The sequence below is a fragment of the Eriocheir sinensis genome, chromosome 51 (genome assembly GCF_024679095.1).
Source record: "Eriocheir sinensis breed Jianghai 21 chromosome 51, ASM2467909v1, whole genome shotgun sequence".
In the NCBI taxonomy this organism is placed as follows: domain Eukaryota; kingdom Metazoa; phylum Arthropoda; class Malacostraca; order Decapoda; family Varunidae; genus Eriocheir; species Eriocheir sinensis.
The window spans coordinates 10,703,187-10,727,662 of record NC_066559.1 but is presented as its reverse complement, the minus strand read 5'-3'; the positions used below and the strand labels follow the sequence as shown (position 1 = coordinate 10,727,662).

At 49.1% G+C, this 24,476-nt stretch overlaps 3 protein-coding genes and 2 long non-coding RNA genes across 10 annotated transcripts; 3 read left to right on the top strand and 2 right to left on the bottom strand.

Annotated features, from left to right (window-relative positions):
- LOC126982706 (astacin-like) lies at positions 1-2,613 on the top strand. The gene is made up of 6 exons (XM_050834992.1): positions 1-166; positions 713-848; positions 1,137-1,215; positions 1,378-1,498; positions 1,632-1,810; positions 1,952-2,613. Coding segments are annotated over exons 1-6 (762 nt in total). The 5' UTR covers positions 1-164; the 3' UTR covers positions 2,197-2,613.
- LOC126982710 (uncharacterized) lies at positions 2,054-23,106 on the bottom strand. Its single transcript, XR_007735307.1, has 2 exons — positions 23,028-23,106; positions 2,054-2,160 (listed from the first exon to the last, which is right to left on the bottom strand). It is a non-coding gene; the product is annotated as an uncharacterized LOC126982710 (long non-coding RNA).
- Positions 6,447-7,558, top strand: LOC126982707 (zinc metalloproteinase nas-4-like). The gene has a single exon (XM_050834993.1). The coding sequence runs from the start codon at positions 6,797-6,799 to the stop codon at positions 7,214-7,216; it is 420 nt and encodes a 139-aa protein (XP_050690950.1). The 5' UTR covers positions 6,447-6,796; the 3' UTR covers positions 7,217-7,558.
- LOC126982705 (astacin-like) lies at positions 9,180-23,103 on the top strand. 3 transcript variants are annotated; one of them, XM_050834989.1, is made up of 6 exons: positions 9,180-9,337; positions 10,374-10,509; positions 10,795-10,873; positions 12,139-12,259; positions 12,933-13,111; positions 13,668-14,077. In XM_050834989.1, coding segments are annotated over exons 1-6 (762 nt in total). In that variant the 5' UTR covers positions 9,180-9,335; the 3' UTR covers positions 13,913-14,077. The 3 variants fall into 3 exon arrangements, with proteins under 3 accessions (XP_050690946.1, XP_050690948.1, XP_050690947.1); XM_050834991.1 differs by lacking the exons at positions 10,374-10,509; positions 10,795-10,873; positions 12,139-12,259; positions 12,933-13,111; positions 13,668-14,077 and adding exons at positions 20,468-20,603; positions 21,034-21,112; positions 21,479-21,599; positions 22,507-22,685; positions 22,819-23,103 and having other exon boundaries at positions 9,266-9,337; XM_050834990.1 differs by lacking the exons at positions 9,180-9,337; positions 10,374-10,509; positions 10,795-10,873; ... (1 more) ...; positions 12,933-13,111; positions 13,668-14,077 and adding exons at positions 18,102-18,251; positions 20,468-20,603; positions 21,034-21,112; ... (1 more) ...; positions 22,507-22,685; positions 22,819-23,103.
- Positions 13,838-14,972, bottom strand: LOC126982708 (uncharacterized). 4 transcript variants are annotated; one of them, XR_007735303.1, is made up of 4 exons: positions 14,958-14,972; positions 14,679-14,816; positions 14,216-14,530; positions 13,838-14,115 (listed from the first exon to the last, which is right to left on the bottom strand). It is a non-coding gene; the product is annotated as an uncharacterized LOC126982708 (long non-coding RNA). The 4 variants fall into 4 exon arrangements; XR_007735304.1 differs by having other exon boundaries at positions 14,216-14,459; positions 14,695-14,816; XR_007735306.1 differs by having other exon boundaries at positions 14,734-14,816.
- Positions 23,107-24,476: the final 1,370 nt, after the last annotated feature.

Here is a 24,476-nt window from a genome sequence, read left to right as displayed (position 1 = left end):
TCAACAACACAAAGTCCACCCACCACCAACCTCCACCGCCCTTACTGCACCTAAAGGGAGGAAGGGACACGGGCAGAAAGGTCACGCTCGGTCTCCTATCAGGTATTTAAAGACCGCACAAGGGCGCAAGCAACATTACGGTAAGACTCCACCTCTACGACAACATGTGAGTATGCCGGGGAGAGAGAGAGAGAGAGAGAGAGAGAGAGAGAGAGAGAGAGAGAGAGAGAGAGAGAGAGAGAGAGAGAGAGAGAGAGAGAGAGAGAGAGAGAGAGAGAGAGAGAGAGAGAGAGAGAGAGAGAGAGAGAGATAGTTATGCATAGATTGATAGAGAGATAAAGAGATAGGTAAACAGGTAAACAGATAGATAGATGGATAGCTTGTGTGTGTGTGTGTGTGTGTGTGTGTGTGTGTGTGTCCAGATAAACTCAATACCACAGGTGCAGTTTCTTCACATTTCGTCCCTATAACCGAGACGTCTCCCAAGGTGTCCCCCGAATTGAAGCAGGACAAAAATATTGAATGCAAAACATAAACAGAATCAACTGGAAATTAATTGGACTCCTTCATAACATTCATAGCATTATTCATAACATTTATAACACTCTTCATAACATTCATAATATTCTTCATAACATTCATGACATCGTGCATATCATTAAGCCACTGAGCCCTCCATGCGGGCGCCTCAAGACACTCGTTGTCTCTGCAGGCTTCGTTTGGTTCTCCTGGCGATGGCGGCGGCGGCGGTGACGGCCACCCCCACCGTGCCCCTCCAGGCCAAGGCGATGTACAACTCAGGGCTCTTCCAGGGTGACATCAAGGGCATCGCCGGACAGGAGCCCGGGGTAAGGCAGCACTTCCGGGGATGAGGCATCCTTGTGGTAAGACAGAGCTCCTGGGGCTCATGCAAACAAATAAATGGTCGGTTTGTCTGAGGTAGGAGATGGTTCCGAGGGCCGAGGCAGAACTCAAAGGCTAAGGCTTCATGGGAGAAGCCAGGACGGTCAGGGCAATCACATGAGCCGGGTTCCTAAGTCTGGCAGAAAGGGTTGGTCGGGTCCCGTGTTGTGTCTGCTGAGTCCAGCAGCCGAGGCGTTGCCACGTCCACTAACGCTGCTCTCCCCTGTGTGCAGCACGAGAGGGCGGCCATCCTGGGGGACCAGTACCTGTGGACCAACGGCATCGTGCCCTACGTCCTTGGCAGCTCCATCAGTGAGTGATCGTTAGTTCGTGAGTGTACTGAATTGCTACAAATCGATTAATCAATGAATGGGGGCATACGCCGGGGGGCGCGTCGCCTCGCCCGTCCTTCGACGCCATGCCCGGGGGTCTACAAAGGTCAACAAATATCCTGATCCAGGTCTCGCCCCGCAGCCTCCAGCCAGCAGACCGTCATCCTGAACGCCATTGCGGACTTCCACTCCAAGACCTGCCTCAGATTCGTCGAAAGGACGACCGAGGCCAACTACATCGAGATCGTCTCCAACGACAGCGGGTGAGTCCCCGACACACCGAGAAACATGAGAACATGGTGGTCTGCAGGAAGGCAATCAGCCCGGGCCCGGGGCCGCTCCTAGCTCTAGTCCCGACCCTCACACCCCAACCCTCACACGCTGTTGTCCCCGCAGGTGCTGGTCGTACGTGGGCATGCTGGGCGGCATGCAGCGACTCTCCCTGGATGTCAACGGCTGCATCTACGTGGGCACGGCCATCCACGAGCTGATGCACGCCGTCGGCTTCTACCACGAGCACTGCCGCAACGACCGTGACGACTACGTCACCATCCACTACGAAAACGTCCAGGAAGGTACAGCGAGCGTCACCTAACTTTTGTGTTCGACCGTTGTGGGACAACGGAGCCATGTGATCACGAGTGCCAGTGGTGCCGGCGATGATGTGGCCAGGCGGGCTGAGACAGGATCAACTCTCATAATCGTGTTATTTTCAGGGTACGCGTACGCCTTCGACAAGGACACGTACTGGCGGTACGTGGGCGAGAACTACAACTACGACAGCATCATGCACTACGGCACGTACGCCTTCTCCATCAACTGGGGCGTCGCGGAGACCATCGTGCCCACCGACCCCAACGTGGTGCTGGTGGAGGCCTACGACAAGTTCGAGATGAGGCAGACCGACGCCAACCAGATCAACAACCTCTACACCAGCGAGTGTGCGCGCCGCAAGGACTAACGTGTAGCCTGCCGCTATAAATATTACTGACACAGACCAAGCACGTATTTGCCTTCAGCAACCTCCCACGAGTATACCTGATGCAGGGAGTGTGGCCGTCAGCGCGGACACACCCCAGACCTATAGTGTGTAGCTTGCCGCTATAAACATTACTGACACAGACCAAGCACGTATTTGCCTTCAGCAACCTCCCACGAGTATACCTGATGCAGGGAGTGTGGCCGTCAGCGCGGACACACCCCAGACCTATAGTGTGTAGCCTGCCGCTATAAACATTACAGACACAGACCAAGCACGTGTTTGCCTTCAACGACCTACCACGAGCATACCTGATGCAGGGAGTGTGGCCGTCAGCGCGGACACACCCCAGACCTATAGTGTGTTGCCTGCCGCTATAAACATTACTGACACAGACCATGCACGTGTTTGCCTTCAACGACCTCCCACGAGTATACCTGATGCAGGGAGTGTGACCGTCAGTGCGGACACACCCCAGACACACACCCTCAGCGGGCCGTCCACGTTGCCAAAACACAGATGAAGAATAAATCGGTTAACAATACAGATGGATTAAAAGATATATATAAAACAATGTTGCATTAGTTACCTTGTGTGCTTGGCCAAAAGGTGTTGTAACAGGCGAGGCTGAGGGACAAGAAACAAAGTGAAGAAAGTCATGTAAGCACACTACCGACCAACCTACCCACCCACTCACTTACCCGCCTACCTACCACCTACCTACCAACCTACCGACCTACCCACCTACTCACTTACCCACCTACCTACTGTGCCTACCTACCAACCTACCGACCTACCCACCAACTCACTTACCCACCCACCTACCACCTACCTACCAACCTACCGACCTACCCACCCACTCACTTACCCACCCACCTACCACCTACCTACCAACCTACCGACCTACCCACCAACTCACTTACCCACCCACCTACCACCTACCTACCAACCTACCGACCTACCCACCTACTCACTTACCCACCTACCTACTGTGCCTACCTACCAACCTACCAACCTACCCACCCACTCACTTACCCACCCACCTACCAACCTACCGACCTACCCATCCACTCACTAACCCACCCACCTACCACCTACCTACCAACCTACCGACCTACCCACCCAGTCACTTACCCACTTACATACCCACCCACTTACCTACCTTCTTATCTATCCACCAACCCATCTATCTATCCCCATAAACACACACATACATACATACATACATACATACATACATACATAAAAACAAACATACATAAAAACATACATACATACATTCATACATGCATATATACATACGAACATATAGAAACATACCTTATTATCATATATACATACATACATACATATGTGCATGCATACATACATACATAGATTCATACATACATACATAGATTCATACATCCATACATATATACATACATACATACATACATACATACATACATACATACATACATACATACATACATACATACATACATAACATACATACATACATACATGACTACATACATACATACATACGTACGTACTTACATACATACATACATACATACATACATACATACATACATACGTACGTACGTACATACATACATACATACATACATACATAAGCATATACATGTGAATACAAGCAGCATATATGCGTGATCGAGTTTTCTTTTTTTCCAACAAGGGAGGCAGCAACACAAGAACAAAAAGCAAAAACATTAACAAAAACGCGCTAGCCGCTGCTCCGACACGAGGAGAAGAACGAGAGGCCAGCAGAGGAGAGGGCAATTTCGGGTGGCGAGGTGTCCTGATGCTCTCTTCCTGAAAGAGGTCACGTCGTAGGCAGGAGGAAGTACAGACGAAGGAGGCTGTTCCAGAATTTACAAGCGCAAGGGATAAAAGAATGAAGATGCTTCTTAACTCTTGCATAAGGGATTTGGATGGAATAAGGATGAGCACGAGTAGAAAGTCGAGTGCAGCGGGGCCGCGTGTTGGGAGGGGAGGCATGCAGTTAGCAAATTAAGAAGAGCATGAAAATATCGACAGAAGGCAGAAACAGGAATTTAAGAGTTAGAAGACTGCTAGTAAGAGAAGGGGAGACGACGAGCCCTTGACTCCACTCCACAGTGTTATGTGTTTTATATATATATATATATATATATATATATATATATATATATATATATATATATATATATATATATATATATATATATATATATATATATATATATATATATATATATATATATATATATATATATATATATATATATATATATATATATATATATATATATATATATATATATATGTATATATATATATATATGCGATGCACACTATGCAGTTTCTAGTAATTGTTATCAAACAGACATAACTGTTGTGGACGAGGCTGACCTCACCAGCGTGTCTTGTAGCACAAGATGCAGCTCCCAATAATTGTAATCAGACAGACATAATAGTTTTCGTGCTGGCCTGAACACACCGGCAGCTTTCGTAGCACACTTTGCAATAATTGTCGTGAGGCAAACATAATTGTTGTGGGCCAGACTGAGTGAGCGGCCCGGCGGATCGCATAAGGCTGCCCCGGAGGCCGAGGCTCTGCTCAGTGCTGTAACGCGGCCCCAGACCGCAGGAGGGGAACGCGGACAACAATGTTCTCACGGTACGGGAGGAAGGCTGGATATGTGTTCGCTGCAAACTACAACAAGCTGAGACTAAATGTTCCACAACAGAGTGGCTCTATAACTAACGCCTTGCACTTGCAGCTCAAAGAGTTCTGCAAAGACTTCCCATGAGTATCCTGCTCTTGAGAAGCCTCACGACTTTCGCTGTCTCTACAGGCTACATGTGGCTCTCCTGGCGGCGACGGCGGCGGTGCTGGGCGTGGCGGCCACCCTCACCGTGACACCCCAAGCCCAGGCGCTGTACAACCTGGGTCTCTTCCAGGGTGACATCAAGGGCGTCGCCGGACAGGAGCCCGGGGTAAGGCAACACTCTTTGGGTAAAGGCTGCAGGGCTGCAGGGGCTAAGGCTGACATGGGGTTAGGCAGAGCTCCCCTCAAAGTTACCCTAGGGTAAGGCAGGGCTGCAGGGGCTAAGGCTGAACATGGGGTTAGGCAGAGCTCCCCTCAAAGTTACCCTAGGGTAAGGCAGGGCTGCAGGGGCAAAGGCTGCCCTGTAGCTAGGCAGTGACCCAGGGGCGGATACAAAGCTCTCATGACAAGGGCTCTCCGGAGCTAAGGCTGGCTTCAGGAGCAAGTCTAATAGGAGGGACCTCGCATCATTAAACGAAACCGGGGACTGAACCCGCGACCAGCCAGATGGGAGGGCCATGCTCTGCCATTCGGCTCAAGGCGCCCCAACGCTGAGTGAGGTTTGGGAAGCTTTTCCGCGTCGGCGGGTCACTACACGGCTTTCCCCTCTGATCAAGACCGATGTCTGTGTTTGGTCTCCTCCGGACACAAGGCCATCCATCGTCCTGCCCCAAAAAGGGACAAACACGACCCAGGAGAGGATCCCACCGCTGCCCACCAGTGTGACGGGAGGCACTCACCACGACATCTCAGTGTTATGAACACATCAGAAATTGATATAGTCTGGAAAGGAGGAAATATAATTTCCGACCCCGGGGACTGAACCCGCGACCAGTCAAACAGGAAGCCAGCGGTTTACCATTCGGCACAATGGCGCCCCAACGCCAAGAGAGGTTTGGAGTCTTATCCGCATCGAGCGGGTCACTTGACAAAGACTTCCTGAGGCGGAGGAACAAGAGAGGAGGATGGTTCCCAAGGCCTGGCGGGAAGGTTGTCGCACCTGTTGTTGTGTCTGATCGCTGCTGTTCCCTGTGTGCCGTGTGTTGCTGTGTGTGCTGTGTGTGTGGTGGCCGAGGTGTTGTCCCGCCAGTAACGCTGTCCACCCCTGTGTGCCGTGTGTTGCTGTGTGTAGTGTGTGTGGAGGCCGAGGTGTTGTCCCGCCAGTAACGCTGTCCTCCCCTGTGGGCAGCACGAGAGGGCGATCATCCCGGGGGACAAGTATCGGTGGACCAACGGCATCGTGCCCTACGTCCTAGGCAGTCCGTATGGTGGGTGGTCTTCAGTGATCGTTCATCAAATTAAGTTCAAAACCTGTTTTTTTCTGCGTAACCACCAGCCAGCAGATCAACATGGATTCTGATTGTTCTCTCTCTCTCTCTCTCTCTCTCTCTCATTGCAGACGACGACCAGACCAGCATCATCTTGGAGGGCATGGAGGACTTCCACTCCAAGACCTGCCTCAGGTTTGTTCCGCTGACCGACGAGGACAACTACGTCGAGATCGTCTCTCACGAAGATGATCAGTGAGTCACCTCCCGGCAAGCAAACGTTAAGTCTGCCCTGCACGTCCCCAGCACACATCCCCGGGCAACCCTCCCCTCTCCCCCCGCACGTTCCCTCCAGTGATTTGTTTCCCCCAGGTGCTGGGCTTCCGTGGGCATGGTGGGCGGGAAGCAGCAGCTCAACCTGGGGGTGCGTGGCTGCTTACTCGTGGGCGTTGTCGTCCACGAGCTGATGCACGTCGTCGGCTTCTTCCACGAGCAATGCCGCAAGGACCGGGACGACTACGTCACCATACTCTGGGACAACATCATCCCAGGCAGGCAAACACTCCTTACCTTGAAGCCTTGAAGCAGGACTGTGCTGACGCAGCTGACAATATTGGTGAATTTATAATTATGTTGAGTAAGAAATTACATGCCTGTCTTTTCATGCCTATTGCAGAGGGAAACTACAACTTCAACATCCACTATAATTCGCTGGATATGGGCGAGCCCTACGATTACGACAGCGTCATGCACTACGCAGGAAACGCATTCTCTAAGGATCCTAAGACCCTGAAGACCATCGTGCCCAAGGACCCGGACGTGGTGCTGGACGGTGCCAGGGAGCTCCAGCCGAGCGACGCCCGCCAGGTCAATAAGCTCTACGCCTGCGAGGGTGTGCGCCGCCGCCAGGGCTAGGACAACTTTACTGTCTCCACAGTACATGCATGACACTGCGGTTCATTTTGTATTTCACTGCTGACTGAGAGGAATAGCGACGGAACTGTATGATTTCATCATAGACGAGATGGCTTGCAGGATGGAAACGGGTTTGTCACGTTGGTAGTGTTGAGCTTTCACAGTAAAGGAACTGCTTACTGTCATGATCCAAGGGACAAGACAAGAGTGGATCATTTGATACAGTGTACAGTGACTTGCTCCTTCCCTCTGGCTAACAGATAACAGACCTTGAGGCAAACAGGCCTTACTCCACACTAGCCCACTCGATCGCTGTCACAAGATATCGATGATTATATGAGTATTTGCATCCACCTTACTTTTCCATCCCTCCAGCTGTTTTTTTTTTATAATTCTTAAGCAGACAGTTTAGATGGGTCGCCCAGTCCAGCATATTTTCTTGGGACTTTTCCGGCATCTGTGTGGAGTCTAGTAAAGTCGGTATTGCCAGACGCTTTCTACTCTCACAACAACACTGTTTCGAAGGCAGAAAAGGAGAGCAGTCGGGTTCTGATGAGCAGGTTTTTTACATTTACTTTCATGGTACAGCAGAAGGGTCAAACAACCGCCAGGGTCATAAAACAACCTCTGAAAATTACCCAAACTCTTATAAAAGCCTTGTTAAATATGTGAGCTTGGGGGACGAAATGTTTAACGCGTTGACTGCGGATTTCTTACCAGAAGACCTCACCAAGCCACAGGAATGGAGCAAAAAGTGGCTGCTACAATTCAAGGAAGAAAAATTTAAAATCATGCACCTTGGGAGGGGATATCCAGCATACCAATACCACATGGGAAACACTCCACTATCCACCTCAGAGGCAGAGAAAGACCTGGGACTAAATGTTACCAGGCTACCAGTGAAAGCCAAATCCGTGCCAATCGCAGAGGACAGGTCACAGATATGGCCCTATAACAGTGATAACAAAGAACTTGACCAAAACAAAGTACATCAAACTTCCATCTATTGAAGAACCTTGAGTACGTGCCCCGCTACTAATACAGGCACTTCTTGTTTGCTGGTATAATAGTCGCTGTTCCGTCAAGACAGTTTAACGTACACCACGAGGCTTTCGTTCCCTAGGCCAGGCAAGAGTCCAACGTTGCCAGATTGCCGTTCTCATCCTTCTATGTTTGCCGACTTCCGCCCCAAACTGCCTCCTCCTCCCCACTGACTGCCTTTATATATAGTTATCGTTAAAATGGTTAGTTATTGTTTTTTGGCAATAGCTATGGCTCAGAAACCGGTAAGTACGAGGCTCTGAGTACGACAATCTGGCAATGTTTCAAGAGTCATGCATCACGGCACCCACTATAAATAACAGTCGCCTGCGCCACTACCAGGCCGAGGTCGTCCAGGAGGCCCATCAAGATAGCCTAACAGCGCTATAGAAAGAACTTGAGAACAAAAAATTAGTAAAGGGTGTCGAATCACGTTCAGTACAGCCACAGTTCACATGGAGTCGAAGGCCCTCTCGTAGCCAGTGAATGCCTTAGAGGTTTTCTGAAGTGTGTCAATATAAAAGTGTTACAGCTAAAACATGTGCGTCAGGCAGCGAGCAAAACCTACAGAACGCTGCACTTTACTAGAATAACCTAAACAAAGCAATTCAGTATTTCATTATGGTCGGAATCTTCAAACGCTTCCACCCCTCGAATCAGCTATTTCCAAAGGCCGAAGAGGAGACTAGGCGGGGTCTACGTAGTGAGGCTTTGTTAGGTTCATGGTGCAGAAGAAGGGTCTTGCTACCACCACCACGATGATCATAAAACGACCCCTGGAAATGATCACAACTCCTACGTGCTATAGTAGTAGTAGTAGTAGTAGTAGTAGTAATAGTAGTAGTAGTAGTAGTAGTAGTAGTATAGTAAAGCAATCCAGTACGTATATATTATCACTACAGGTTTACCCCATTCCCTTATCGGCGGTGCTTAACGAACAGGTGGCGAAAGCAATATAGCCCCGGCGAGGACATTCCCACGCCCAGGGTCGCTGCCACGCTCTGAACGAGTATAAAAGTGGCGGCGAGGGACCCAGCCCGTGTTCCAGGTCCAGGCAGGCGGTCCCCTTCTCTGCATCATGTGAGTATAGAGTGCTGCCTCCGTGCCTCAGAGGGGATACACTAACATATTCTTTCTGTTCTTCTTTTTCCATATTCTTTCAACTCTTAAACGTATCGGACTCCCATGAAGACTATTCCTCCTTTTCTTCTTTTGTCTTTTCTTCTTTCTTTTCTTTATAATCTAAAACGTTTCGGGCTCCCGTTCCGACTATTTCCCAAGGTCATGGAGACGATTAACCGGGTCTTTATGGGTGTTTTTCCCTTACGAGATGTTGAAGTCGTGTAAAACTATCACTAGAATCACAAAACAGATCAGGGTTCAGCTACATAACTGTACACCTGACATAAAACACACAGCGCACAACACACCCGTGAGACCAACACTGGAATACTGCTCCACGGCGTGGGATCCTTACACACACAGAAACATTGATAGTTAGAACAAATCAACACCAAGGCGGCCACGTTCATTACAAACAATTACACTTGAACGCCTGGCATCACAACACGGATCAAACAACAGATAAACATGGACCCTCTTCACATACGCAGACAAGCACACAGACTTATACTTATGTACAAGATCACAAACACTCATATTGACATTGACCCACAAACATACCTACACAAGACAAACAGTCAACGTACTCGTAACACACACAACCAAAAATACCAAACATTTCACACTAACACTGACGCATACAAGCACTCACACTTTCCATGCACCATACGTGACTGGAACAGCCTCCCTCAACAGACTGCGGTACAATAGACTCGTTCAGAAAACAAATACACACTCACTTGTCACCACAACACACCAACACTAACAATTATACTTGATTCACTTCCCTCCCCTGCACACTCGGCTCCCTGTCACCCTATCAGCCAACACAAATATGCGTGTATGCACCTGATAGCTGCCCGCCGCATTATTATCAAGATCAAGAAGATGGAGGTCTGCGGGGCTTCTGTGTGTTTAGTGTACTACGGTGACTGTCTGTAACTCTCTCCCCTTAACCCTCCGTCATGTTCAGTGTGTAACCTTCTGTTCGCAGGTTTCGTGTGGCTTTCCTCGTGACGGTGGTGGCGGTGGTCGCAGCCACCCCGACCATCCCCCCCCAGGCCAAGGCGATGTACAACCCGGAGCTGTTCGAGGGTGACATCAAGGGTATCGCCGGACAGGAACCCGGGGTGAGTATATATAAAAGGGAGGAGAGATGGTGAGAGTTGGTGAGAAGACAGCCTCCTCAAACTATCACCAGGCTCATAAAACAGCCCATGGAAATACTAACACAACAGCCTCTACCAAAGCCTTATCAAACTATCACCAGGCTCATAAAACAGTCCATGGAAATACTAACACCACAACCTCGACGAAGGCTTGATCACATGTGGGTGCGTAAGCCTCGAAGTTTTGCAGAATACGGGCCGATATCTTTCCCTCTTCGCGGTATGACACTGTTTGCCTGTTTACAGAAAGAGAGGGCGGCCATCCTGGGGGACCAGTACCTGTGGACCAACGGCATCGTGCCCTACACACTCGGCGGCTCCATCAGTAAGTCCTCTCCTTATTTTGACCTCTGCATCGCTTCGTAGGTCCTCCTCCTCCTCTTGATCCTCTCTTGCTAATTCCCACACTCCGCCTTTCACTTGCATTACTCTACTTCATCTCTCCTCACTAGAAGGTCCAGCCGCTCCAGCCCCCATCCGATCAAACCAAAAAACAAATTTATCATCATCAGCGGCAGCTTGTAACATCCCCCTTTTATTTTTCTACAACAAAGGAGACGGCTCAGGTGCAACAAAAAGAGTGAAAAAAAAAAGCCCGCTACTCACAGCTACCATAGTAGACACGAGTAAAGAGCAGCCAAAAGAGAGGTCAATTTTGGGTGGAGAGGTGTCTTGATACACTCTTCTTGAAGGAGGTCAAGTCATAGGCAGGAGGAAATATAGACGAAGGAAGACTAGTCCAGAGTTTATCAGTGTAAGGGATGAAAGAGTGAAGATGGTGGTTAACTCTTGCATAAGGGATTTGGACAGTATATAGGGATGAGCTAGAGTAGAAAGTCGAGTGCAGCGGGGCAACGGTAGGGGGGGAGGCATGCAGTTAGCAAGTTCAGAAGAGCAGTTAGCATAAAAATACCGATAGAAGATCTAAAGAGAGGCAATATAGCGGCGGAGTTTAAGAGGTAGAAGACTGTCAGTATGGGGAGGGGAGTTGATGAGACGAATAGCCTTACACTCCAATATGTCCCAGAGAGCTGTGTGAGTGGAGCCCCCCTACACATGTGATGCATACTCCACACGAGGGGGGGCAAGGCCCCTGTATATGGACAGCATCTGTGCTGGGGAGAAAAACTGGCGGAGATGATACAGAACGCCCAACCTCGAGCAAGCTGCATTAATGGGAGAGGAGATATGAAGTTTCTAGTTTAGATTTTGAGTTAAGGATAGACCGAGGATATTTAGTGTAGAAGGTGACAACTGAGTGTCGTCGAAGAATAGGGGATAGGTGTTTGGAAGATTGTGTTGAGTTGATAGGTGAAGAAATTGAGTTTCTGAGGCGTTGAGGGACACAAGGTTCTTCTTGCCCCAATCGGAACAGACAAAGACCTCGTCTGTCCCTCGGGTTTGCAATTTCGATGTAAATGTTCCGTTAACGTTCTTTAATTTCATCACACCATCTGCTGAACACTTTGGTCTTCCGCGTCAGTTAGTTCCCCGCCTCACTCTTTGTGCCCATCAGTGGTCAGTGTCCGGGCTTGGTCTGTGCTTACCGCCGCAGTAGTTCGCTGTGGCCTGACTGTGCTCTCCCCGCAGCCTCCGGCCAGCAGACCGTCATCCTTGCCGCCATGGCCGACTTCGAATCCAAGACTTGCCTCAGGTTCAGGGAGAGGACCACCGAATCCAACTACATCAATATCGTCTCCAATGACAACGGGTGAGTCGCCGTGAGCCGAGGGTACTCGGGGGTGCGAGGGTCACACGCGGCCCGGCGGCCAGCACACCTTAAATGGCCCCTGCCGCCCTCACCCTTGGACCATCCCTCCCCTCGCCTCCCCTTGAAACTACTGGTCACATTTCCATCAACCTGAAAACTTCCTTCAAGTTTGTCCTGCTCATCCTCTTCCACCGCGCTAGATCACATCTACCTCATTCCTGAACCAACGTGGCATCCTGGCAGTGTGTGTTTGCGTGTGTGTGTGTGTGTGTGTGTGTGTACACACACACACACACACACACACACACACACACACACACACACACACACACACACATTATCAGGATCACAGTTGTTAGTATCTTTGCCAATTGCAAATTTTAGAAGCCAAGAAAAGACTTTTGAAGTCCTTAAGCCAGTTATTGTTACAACAAGGGGACGCCGTCTACAGGGGCAGGGAACTGTCGAATGGCCTGCCGCAGAGGCGGTCACTGGTGCCTCTTGGTTGCCGGTAATACGCAAATAACTGGGCCGCCGCCCCTTGAGGCTCGCCCCGCCCCAGCTCTCTGCCCCGCCTGAGTGTCCCTGTCTTGCCGCAGAGGCGGTCACTGGTGCCTCTTGCTCGCCCCGCCCCAGCTCTCTGCCCCGCCTGAGTGTCCCTGTCTTGCCGCAGGTGCTGGTCGTACGTGGGCATGCTGGGCGGCCGTCAGCAACTCTCCCTGGATGTCAACGGCTGCATCTACGTGGGCACGGCCATCCACGAGCTGATGCACGCCGTCGGCTTCTACCACGAGCACACCCGCGACGACCGTGACGACTACGTCACCATCTACTTCGAAAACGTGATTTCAGGTACGTAGCAGTCGCCATTACACTACACTGACGAGCCGCATACATGTTGGTGGTAGCGAGTGTTCTAACTGCTAATTGGTTCACGGATAGAGAAACTCATATCCGCCAGGGTTGTTTATTTCACAAAAATACAAACAGGTCATCGAGACAAACACAACACATAAAAAAAGTGTTTTGTGTGTGTGTATGCGTGTGTATGAATGTTGTCAAGCGTGAATAACATTTACGTGTTGATGTGTGTGTGGAACAATGTGTAGAAGTGGACAACAGGAGGACATGGACGGATAGTCAAAGATAAACGAGTAACATTAGATAAACAATTGAGACGCAATACGAGAGACAGAAAGAGCGACGAGAGACAAGACAAGGGACAACAATAACAAAATACAGAGTTTGTGCTGCCGCACTCATTTTCTTAGTCACCGGGGAGGAGAGCACACGGCTTTCAGCGGTGACTGCTACAGACACAGAACAAAATTCTCTGGCCTTTCAGTGCTCGCTGCGACCAGAGGTCAGCGAGACCACTACCTTCACCCCTTCCTCTCTCCCTTCACAGGCCAAGAGCACAACTTCGACAAGGACACCTACTGGCGGTACGTGGGCGAGAACTACAACTACGACAGCATCATGCACTACGGCACGTACGCCTTCTCCAACAACTGGGGCGTCGCGGAGACCATCGTGCCCACCGACCCCAACGTGGTGCTGGTGGAGGCCTACGACAAGTTCGAGATGAGGCAGACCGACGCCAACCAGATCAACAACCTCTACGCCAGCGAGTGTGCGCGCCGCAAGGACTAGTGTGTAGCCTGCCGCTATAAACATTACTGACACAGACCAAGCACGTATTTGCCTTCAGCGACCTACCACGAGTATACCTGATGCAGGGAGTGTGGCCGTCAGCGCGGACACACCCCAGACCTATAGTGTGTAGCCTGCCGCTATAAACATTACAGACACAGACCATGCACGTGTTTGCCTTCAACGACCTCCCACGAGTATACCTGATGCAGGGAGAGACGTATAGTGTGTAGCCTGCCGCTATAAACATTACTGACACAGACCATGCACGTGTTTGCCTTCAACGACCTCCCACGAGTATACCTGATGCAGGGAGTGTGGCCGTCAGTGCGGACACACCCCAGACACACACCCTCAGCGGGCCGTCCACGTTGCCAAAACACAGATGAAGAATAAATCGGTTAACAATACAGATGGATTAAAAGATATATACAAAACAATGTTGCATTAGTTACCTTGTGTGCTTGGCCAAAAGGTGTTGTAACAGGCGAGGCTGAGGGACAAGAAACACAGTAAAGAAAGTCATGTAAGCACACTACCGACCAACCTACCCACCCACTCACTTACCCACCCACTCACTTACCCGCCTACCTACCACCTACCTACCAACCTACCGACCTACCCACCCACTCACTTACCCGCCTACCTACCACCTACCTACCAACCAACCCACTGACCCACCCACCCACCTACCTACCCACCCACCTACCACCTACCGACCTCTCACTTACCCGCCTACCTACCACCTACCTACCAACCTACCGACCTACCCACCCACTCACTTACCCACCCACCTACCACCTACCTACCAACCTACCGACCTACCCACCCACTCACTTACCCACCCACCTACCACCTACCTACCAACCTACCGACCTACCCACCCACTCACTTACCCACCCACCTACCCCCCTACCAACCTACCGACCTACCCACCAACTCACTTACCCACCCACCTACCACCTACCAACCACCCACTCACTTACCCACCAACCACCTACCTACCAACCTACCGACCTACCCACCCACTCACTTACCCACCCACCTACCACCTACCTACCAACCTACCGACCTACCCACCCACTCACTTACCCACCCACCTACCACCTACCTACCAACCTACCCACCCACTCACTTACCCACCCACCTACCACCTAACAACCTACCGACCTACCCACCAACCCACATACCCACCCACCACCACCCACCTACCTACCAACCTACTGACATACCCACCCACTCACTTACCCACCCACCTACCACCACCCACCTACCAACCCACCCACCCACCCACTCACTTACCCACCCACCTGCCACCTACCTACCAACCTACCGACCTATCCACCCACTCACTTACCCACCCACCTACCCACCTACCTACCAACCTACCGACCTACCCACCCACTCACTTACCCACCCACCTACCCGCCTACCTACCAACCTACCGACCTACCAACCTACCGACCCACCCACTTACCTACCCACCTACCCACCTACCTACCAACCTACCGATCTACCAACCTACCGACCTACCAACCTACCGACCTACCCACCCATTCACTTACCCACTTACGTTCGAAGCGTACGAAGCGTTCGACAAAGTTCCCCATCACCGGCTATTACTAAAATTAAAGGCTCACGGTGTAGATGGGAAAGTTTTGAACTGAATCAGAGCGTGGCTTAGTGGTAGGAAGCAGAGAGTGCAAATCAATGGTAAAAAATCTGAATGGGGCAGTGTTACGAGTGGCGTCCCACATGGGTCGGTGCTGGGTCCTCTGCTCTTTATTATTTACATCAATGACTAGGACACAGGAACTTGTAGTGATGTCAGCAAGTTCGCAGATGATACCAAGATCGGTAGAGTAATCCAATCAGACAGGGACGCTACCGTTCTCCAGGATGAGCTTGACAGACTATATGATTGGGCGAGGAAGTGGCAGATGGAATTCAATGTCGGGAAGTGTAGCATTCTGAGTGTAGGTAGGAATAACTCCTCACAAAATTACTCCTTAAATGGCACTCCTCTAAGTAGGTCTGGGCGTGAGAGAGACTTAGGAGTCCTAGTGAGCGCTGACCTCCGTCCTAGGGCTCAATGCATTCAGGATAAAAATCGGGCAAACAGAGTACTTGGTTTCATCTCAAGGAGCGTAAGCAATAGGAGCGCTGAAGTCATCCTCAAACTTTACTTAGCACTAGTTAGACCTCATCTCGATTATGCAGTTCAGTTCTGGTCCCCCTACTATAGAATGGATATCAAGATGTTAGAATCTGTACAGAGGAGGATGACAACGATGACTCAGGGGGTGAGAAGCTTGCCTTATGAAGACAGGCTAAAGCATTTAAATCTACACTCGCTAGAAAAGCGAAGGTTGCGAGGAGACTTGATCGAAGTCTATAAATGGATGAAGGGCTTTAATAAAGGGGATGTCAATAAGATTTTGAAAGTAAAAGAACCGGGTAGGACGGGTAGCAATGGTTTTAAGTTAGACAAATTCAGATTCAACAAAGACATAGGCAAGAATTGGTTCACCAGTAGAGTGGTGGACGAATGGAACAGGCTTGGGGGCCATGTTGTGGGTGCCAATACCGTAGATACATTCAAGAAGAGGTTAGATAAAGCCATGAATGGTGAGGTAAGGTGGGGTGGAGTGTACAGCAGCTGCCTTGTATAGACCAACCGGCCTCTTGCAGACTCCTTACGTTCTTATGTTCTTATACCCACCCAATTACCTACCTTCTTATCTACCCACCAACCCATCTATCTATCTCCATGAACACATACATACATACATACAAACATACATACATACAGACAAACATACATACATACATAAAAACAAACATACAGAAAAACATACATATATACATACATACATGCATACATACATACCTACACCTATATGCATATCTGTTATATTAAGATTCTTAAGAATACACATACACATACGTACATGCATACATACGTACCTACACCTATATGCATATCTGTTATATTAAGATTCTTAAGAATGATGTCTGTTATTAAGATTCTTAAGAGTGATGTTTTCTATGCCCTCTTTGGCCTCAATCCTCAGAAGGCTTATGGACCTGATGGAGTGCCTCCTTTTGTCCTTAAAAACTGTGCCTCCGTGCTGACACCCTTCCTGGTCAAACTCTTTCGCCTCTGCCTGTCAACATCTACCTTTCCTTCCTGCTGGAAGTATGCCTTCATACAGCCTGTGCCTAAGAAGGGTGACCGTTCCAATCCCTCAAACTACCGCCCTATAGCTTTACTTTCCTGTCTATCTAAAGCTTTTGAGTCAATCCTTAACAGGAAGATTCAAAAGCACCTTTCCACTTCTGAACTTCTATCTGATCGCCGTTATGGGTTCTGCAAGGGGCGTTCCACTGGTGATCTCCTTGCCTTCCTAACTGACTCTTGGTCATCCTCTCTTAGCCGTTTCGGTGAAACCTTTGCTATTGCGCTGGACATATCAACAGCCTTTGATAGGGTCTGGCACAAATCTTTGCTTTTCAGGAGGAAATACAGACTAGCATTGCATTCAACAGATATTATATATAATTTCATGTTATTTCGATTATTAATCGTTATTTACATGCAGTAAATTATTAAGATATCCCTTATTTGCACTTGCAAAGCCAGATGTCTTTTAATATACCTGAAATGAGCTATCAGTCAATGAATTTGAAGAAAAAAACCATGGATCGTACGAGCATGATGCGACTGTGTTGTTTGATACAAGCTTGTCTTTTCCTGTGCTTGTGTGTTAGAGCATCGATGCAAACGACTGACTTGTTTTTTGTAGACATGAACATTTTATTTATTTATTTTTTTTTTTTTACATCTCTGCCTGTAGCGCCGGTAGGCTTTCTTCAGGGGCCTGGTGGTTGGCCCGAGCCCGTCATGGCGCAGGCAGTTTTTATAGTGGCGCCAGTTATGCGCCACTATATGACTATCTCTCACAACAGTTGATTTTCACGTATTCACGAACTAGAAATGCGCAGGTGACACATCCACATAAATCCCCGCCTTGCTGGTGGACAGATGGAATGAAACAGACTATAGTAGTAGCAGTAGAAGCAACAGTAGCAGCAGCAGTAGTAGTAGTAGTAGTTATAACAATCGAGTACGTGCGTATATCAGCACAGGTTTACCCCATTCCCTTATCGGCGGCGCTTGACGAACCCTCACAGGTGACTTAAACCCATACACGTGGCCCCGGCAAGGACATTCCCACGCCTCAGGGTCGCTGCCACGCTCTGAACGAGTATAAAATTAGTGGCGAGGGACCCAGCCCGTGTTCCAGGTCCAGGCAAGCAGTCCTCTTCTCTGCATCATGTGAGTATAGAGTGCTGCCTCCGTGCCTCAGAGGGGACACACTAACTTTCTGTTCTGTTTTTAATTTATTTTCTTCCATATTCTTCCGATTCTTAAACGTATCGAGGTCTTCTCTCTTTTCTTTCATCTTTTCTTCCTTTTCCATATTCCTAAACGTATTGGGTTCCTATTACGCCTATTCCTTATTTTCTTTTTTTTTCTTTTCTTCCTTCTTCCATATTCCTAAACGTATTGTGTTCCTATTACGCCTATTCCTTATTTTCTTCTTTTTTCTTTTCTTCCTTCTTCCATATTCCTAAACGTATCGGGTTCCTATTACGCCTATTCCTTATTTTCTTCTTTTTTCTTTTCTTCCTTCTTCCATATTCCTAAACGTATCGTGTTCCTATTACGCCTATTCCTTATTTTCTTCTTTTTTCTTTTCTTCCTTCTTCCATATTCCTAAACGTATCGGGTTCCTATTACGCCTATTCCTACTTTTCTTCTGTTATCTTTTCTTCTTTCTTCACATCACAAAACAGTCCATGAAAATTCCCGCAACTTACACTTCTGCTCGGATGCTCTTGGCTCACAAAACAAATAGTTCCCAGAGAGGGGGTAAGTCGAATTCTCATAAGGATTTTTTTTACATTCGTAGTACAGCAGAAGCCTTGTCAAACTACCACATCAGGGCCTTGTCAAACTACCACATCTGGGCCTTGTCAAACTACCACATCTGGGCCTTGTCAAACTACCACATCTGGGCCTTGTCAAACTACCACATCTGGGCCTTGTCAAACTACCACATCAGGGCCTTGTCAAACTACCACATCAGGGCCTTGTCAAACTATCACATCAGGGCCTTGTCAAACTATCACATCAGGGCCTTGTCAAACTACCACATCAGGGCCTTGTCAAACTATCACATCAGGGCCTTGTCAAACTACCACATCAGGGCCTTGTCAAACTATCACATCAGGGCCTTGTCAAACTACCACATCAGGGCCTTGTCAAACTATCACATCAGGGCCTTGTCAAACTATCACACCAGGGCCTTGTCAAACTACCACACCAGGGCCTTGTCAAACTATCACATCAGGGCCTTGTCAAACTACCACATCAGGGCCTTGTCAAACTACCACACTAGGGCCTTGTCAAACTACCACACTAGGGCCTTGTCAAACTATAACACACCAGGGCCTTGTCGAACTTCACACGAGGGCCTTGTCAAATTATCACACCAGGGCCTTGTCAAACTACCACACTAGGGTCACTAGGCTGATCATAATACTACGATCCATGGAAATACTACCAACACAACCTCTATGAAAGCCTAACCAAACGTGTGTGTGTGAGACCCAAAATGTTTGAATATTGGCCCAGACTCCTTCCAGCAACGCCCATTGTTTTAGTTCTACGGTTTGACATATACTCGAAGGCCATTCTTTCAATCTATCAATCAATCCAATCAATCTATCTATTTAATTAGCAATATTTTTTTAGCTAAGTCGCAGTCTCTCCTTCGTCACTAAGTCTTTCTGTCTGTTTGTCTGCCTGTCTGTCTGTCTGCCTCTCTACCTGTTCTCTCTCTCTCTCTCTCTCTCTCTCTCTCTCTCTCTCTCTCTCTCTCTCTCTCTCTCTCTCTCTCTCTCTCTCTCTCTCTCTCTCTCTCTCTCTCTCTCTCTCTCTCTCTCTCTCTCTCTCTCTCTCTCTCTTAGTGTACAAACATCATTTAGTACAGGCAATGAGGTCAGCATTTAATTCGTGGGGTCACAACATTCGGTCACTTCTCTGTACAACCCCTTCCCCCCTCCCTCCCTGTAATCTAACGCAACACTAACTCCTAACTCTGACATCCTTTCACCCCACCAGTCAGCTCTCAGGGCTGTGGAAGAGGGAGGTCTGCGGGGCTTCTGTGTGTTTAGTGTACTACGGTGACTGTCTCTGACTCTCTCCCCTTAACCCGGTAGCAGCGACGGGCCAAATTTGTGGCTTTACCGTGTACCAGCGATAGGCCAAATTTCTGCCATGATATAAACCTCCCAAATTTGAAAATGCATAAACTGATCACACATGCGTTGATATATATTATGAAATGGTTTGCGTGAGTGATGTTTCTTTCTCATTATTTTACTTAGAGGGGTCTTTAACCTAACCTAACCTAACCTAAGAAACATGACCCCGCACCTACCGCGTTAACCCTCCGTCATGTTCAGTTTGTAACCTTCTGTTCGCAGGCTTTGTGTGGCTTTCCTCGCGGCGGTGGTGGCGACGGTCGCTGCCACCCCGACCATCCCCCCCCAGGCCAAGGCGATGTACAACCCGGAACTGTTCCAGGGTGACATCAAGGGTATCGCCGGACAGGAACCCGGGGTGAGTATATATAAAAGGGAGGAGAGAACGTTGTTGGTGAGAAGACAGCCTTGTCAAACTATCACCAGGCTCATAAAACTACTACCCATGTTAATGTTAACACCACAACCTCTACGAGAGCCTTGTCAAACTATCACCAGGCTCATGAAACTACTACCCGTGGAAAAACTAACACCACAACGTACCTCTACGAAAGCCTTGTCAAACTATCACCAGGCTCATAAAACAGTCCATGGAAATACTAACACCACAACCTCTACGAGAGCCTCCTCAAACTATCACCAGGCTCATAAAACAGTCCATGGAAATACTAACACCACAACCTCGACGAAGGCTTGATCACATGTGGGTGCGTAAGCCTCGAAGTTTTGCAGAATACGGGCCGACATCTTCCCCTCTTCGCTGTATGACACTGTTTGCCTGTTTACAGAAAGAGAGGGCGGCCATCCTGGGGGACCAGTACCTGTGGACCAACGGCATCGTGCCCTACACATTCGGCGCCTCCATCAGTAAGTCCTCTCCTTATTTTGACCTCTGCATTGCTTCGTAGGTCCTCCTCCTCCTCTTGATCCTCTCTTGCTAATTCCCACACTCCGCCTTTCACTTGCATTACTCTACTCGTTGAGGGACACAAGGTTCTTCTTGCCCCAATCGGAACAGACAAAGACCTCGTCTGTCCCTCGGGTTTGCAATTTCGATGTAAATGTTCCGTTAACGTTCTTTAATTTCATCACACCATCTGCTGAACACTTTGGTCTTCCGCGTCAGTTAGTTCTCCGCCTCACTCTTTGTACCCATCAGTGGTCAGTGTCCGGGCTTGGTCTGTGCTTACCGCCGCAGTAGTTCGCTGTGGCCTGACTGTGCTCTCCCCGCAGCCTCCGGCCAGCAGACCGTCATCCTTGCCGCCATGGCCGACTTCGAATCCAAGACTTGTCTCAGGTTCAGGGAGAGGACCTCCGAATCCAACTACATCAATATCGTCTCCAATGATAACGGGTGAGTCGCCGTGAGCCGAGGGTACTCGGGGGTGCGAGGGTCACACGCGGCCCGGCGGCCAGCACACCTTAAATGGCCCCTGCCGCCCTCACCCCTGGACCATCCCTCCCCTCGCCTCCCCTTGAAACTATTGGTCACATTTCCATCAACCTGAATACTTCCTTCAAGTTTGTCCTGCTCATCCTCTTCCACCGCGCTAGATCACATCTACCTCATTCCTGAACCAACGTGGTATATATATATATATATATATATATATATATATATATATATATATATATATATATATATATATATATATTTATATATATATATTCATACACACACACACACACACACACACACACACACACACACACACACACACACACACACACACACACACACGCACACACACACACACACACACACATTTTCAGGATCACACTTTTTAGTCTCCTTTGACAATATCAAATTTTAGAAGCCGAGGAGCCTTTTGAAGTCCTTAAGCCAGTTATTGTTACAACAAGGGGACGCCGTCTACAGGAGCAGGGAACTGTCGAATGGCCTGCCGCAGAGGCGGTCACTGGTGCCTCTTGGTTGCCGGTAATACTCAAATAACTGGGCCGCCGCCCCTTGAGGCTCGCCCCGCCTCAGCTCTCTGCCCCGCCTGAGTGTCCCTGTCTTGCCGCAGAGGCGGTCACTGGTGCCTCTTGGTTGCCGGTAATACGCAAATAACTGGGCCGCCGCCCCTTGAGGCTCGCCCCGCCTCAGCTCTCTGCCCCGCCTGAGTGTCCCTGTCTTGCCGCAGAGGCGGTCACTGGTGCCTCTTGGTTGCCGGTAATACGCAAATAACTGGGCTGCCGCCCCTTGAGGCTCGCCCCGCCCCAGCTCTCTGCCCCGCCTGAGTGTCCCTGTCTTGCCGCAGGTGCTGGTCGTACGTGGGCATGCTGGGCGGCAGTCAACGACTCTCCCTGGATGTCAACGGCTGCATCTACGTGGGCACGGCCATCCACGAGCTGATGCACGCCGTCGGCTTCTACCACGAGCACACCCGCAACGACCGTGACGACTACGTCACCATCCACTTCGAAAACGTGATTTCAGGTACGTAGCAGTCGTCATTACACTACACTGACGAGCCGCAGACACAGGTCAAAACTCTGTGGCCTTGCAGTGGTCGCTGCGGCCAGAGGTCATCGGGACCACTACATTCACCCTTTCCGCTCTCCCCTCACAGGCTATGAGAGCCAGTTCGACAAGGACACGTACTGGCGGTACGTGGGCGAGAACTACAACTACGACAGCATCATGCACTACGGCACGTACTCCTTCTCCAACAACTGGGGCGTCGCGGAGACCATCGTGCCCACCGACCCCAACGTGGTGCTGGTGGAGGCCTACGACAAGTTCGAGATGAGGCAGAGCGACGCCAACCAGATCAACAACCTCTACTCCAGCGAGTGTGCGCGCCGCAAGGACTAGCGTGTAGCCTGCCGCTATAAATATTACTAACACAAACCAAGCATTTGTATTAATCCTCCCTCCATTAAGAAAAGCTTCTCATTCAGTAGTAAAGTTATGATACTTCCACTGTACAGTAGTTCAGTCAGACTCGACTTTGATTATGCAATACAGCTTTTCCTTGCGCAACAAACCTTACGACCACACCACCAAATTTTTCCTCAACAACGTTGTAGCGCGAGAATGGAATAAGCTCCCACCTTCAGTGGTCAGTGTAACACGACTGATTCATTTAAATAACTATAAACTTGACCGTCACTTAATATTTACTGAAATAGAAATGCATAGTCATTGACTGATATAATTTCATATTGGTTCAAGGACAGACCACCTGGTCTGGACCATAGGATCCATGTGGTCTGAATATCTATGTAAATCTATGTAAAACAGAGCTGATGTAAGGCACATCCGGCGACCAGCCTCACATATTTGACAAGGCTTTCGTAGGAGTTTGGGGCACATCCAGGGCTACTTTTATGGCCCAGATGATAGTTTGACCCTTCTTCTGTACCGTTAACTTAAAAAAACACTCATGGAAACCCGATTAATCTAATTTTCGGACTTTGGAATTGGTTGACGTGGGAGGCGGGAGCGTCCGAGGATACACACCCATAACGCGCGGCCACGCGAGAGGTCAAGCGTTTCGGGAGAGAGCAGCGCCGCCAGATTGTCTTACCCGGCAGCATATTCCCGAAGTCTCTGCGGGTATGTGATCCCTGAGAGAAGATGCTCGGCTGTAACTTCGAAACTAACCACGGGCCGTTATGGAAAATACTCGCATTGTGATTCCCACTCAAAAGTACTCCAGATGTACCCAACCCAACCTTACACAACCTCACCCAACCTAACCTAACCTATCTTGCCCTGTTCAAGGGTATACGCGGCACATACTCGCACAGACTTCGGGAATAATTATGCTACCCGGCACCTAATATATTCCAATTTCTGACTCCCTAACGATTAAGGAACACTACCTATTGACGGTTTTAACACTGACTTTAACTGAGTATCGTTAGCTGTATGGGCGCGATAGATATTTAGCTCGGAAACAGGCAAATAATACGAACTGGTGAACAGGACGCTCTTGCAACACTGGTGGAGAGGTGTCTTGATGCTCTCCTTATTAAAGAGCTCAAGTTGTAGGTACTCGTAGGTCCGCTTATAAATAACAGAAAGCAGAAATGATGTGAGTGATTATTTTGAGTAATTATCAAACCCAACGTGTGAACCAAATATTTTTTTTCATATTGGTTACTTTATTCAATTAGCGCGAATTCAGTTAGCGCGACCGCGTTCATCCACCTAATTCTCGCGCTAAATGGGGCTCTACTGTATGTGCACGACAATAATGATTCAGACGCCAAGAAGTTAATT

Excerpts from the sequence above, each read along its gene's own strand:
- LOC126982705 (XM_050834991.1), top strand. Across the intron at positions 21,113-21,478 it reads CACATTCGGCGCCTCCATCA|CCTCCGGCCAGCAGACCGTC; the intron begins GTAAGTCCTCTC and ends CTCTCCCCGCAG. Across the intron at positions 21,600-22,506 it reads ATCGTCTCCAATGATAACGG|GTGCTGGTCGTACGTGGGCA; the intron begins GTGAGTCGCCGT and ends GTCTTGCCGCAG.
- LOC126982707 (XM_050834993.1), top strand. The coding sequence starts at position 6,797 with ATGCCGCAAGGACCGGGACGACTACGTCACCATACTCTGGGACAACAT.
- LOC126982706 (XM_050834992.1), top strand. Across the intron at positions 1,216-1,377 it reads CGTCCTTGGCAGCTCCATCA|CCTCCAGCCAGCAGACCGTC; the intron begins GTGAGTGATCGT and ends CTCGCCCCGCAG. Across the intron at positions 1,811-1,951 it reads CTACGAAAACGTCCAGGAAG|GGTACGCGTACGCCTTCGAC; the intron begins GTACAGCGAGCG and ends TGTTATTTTCAG.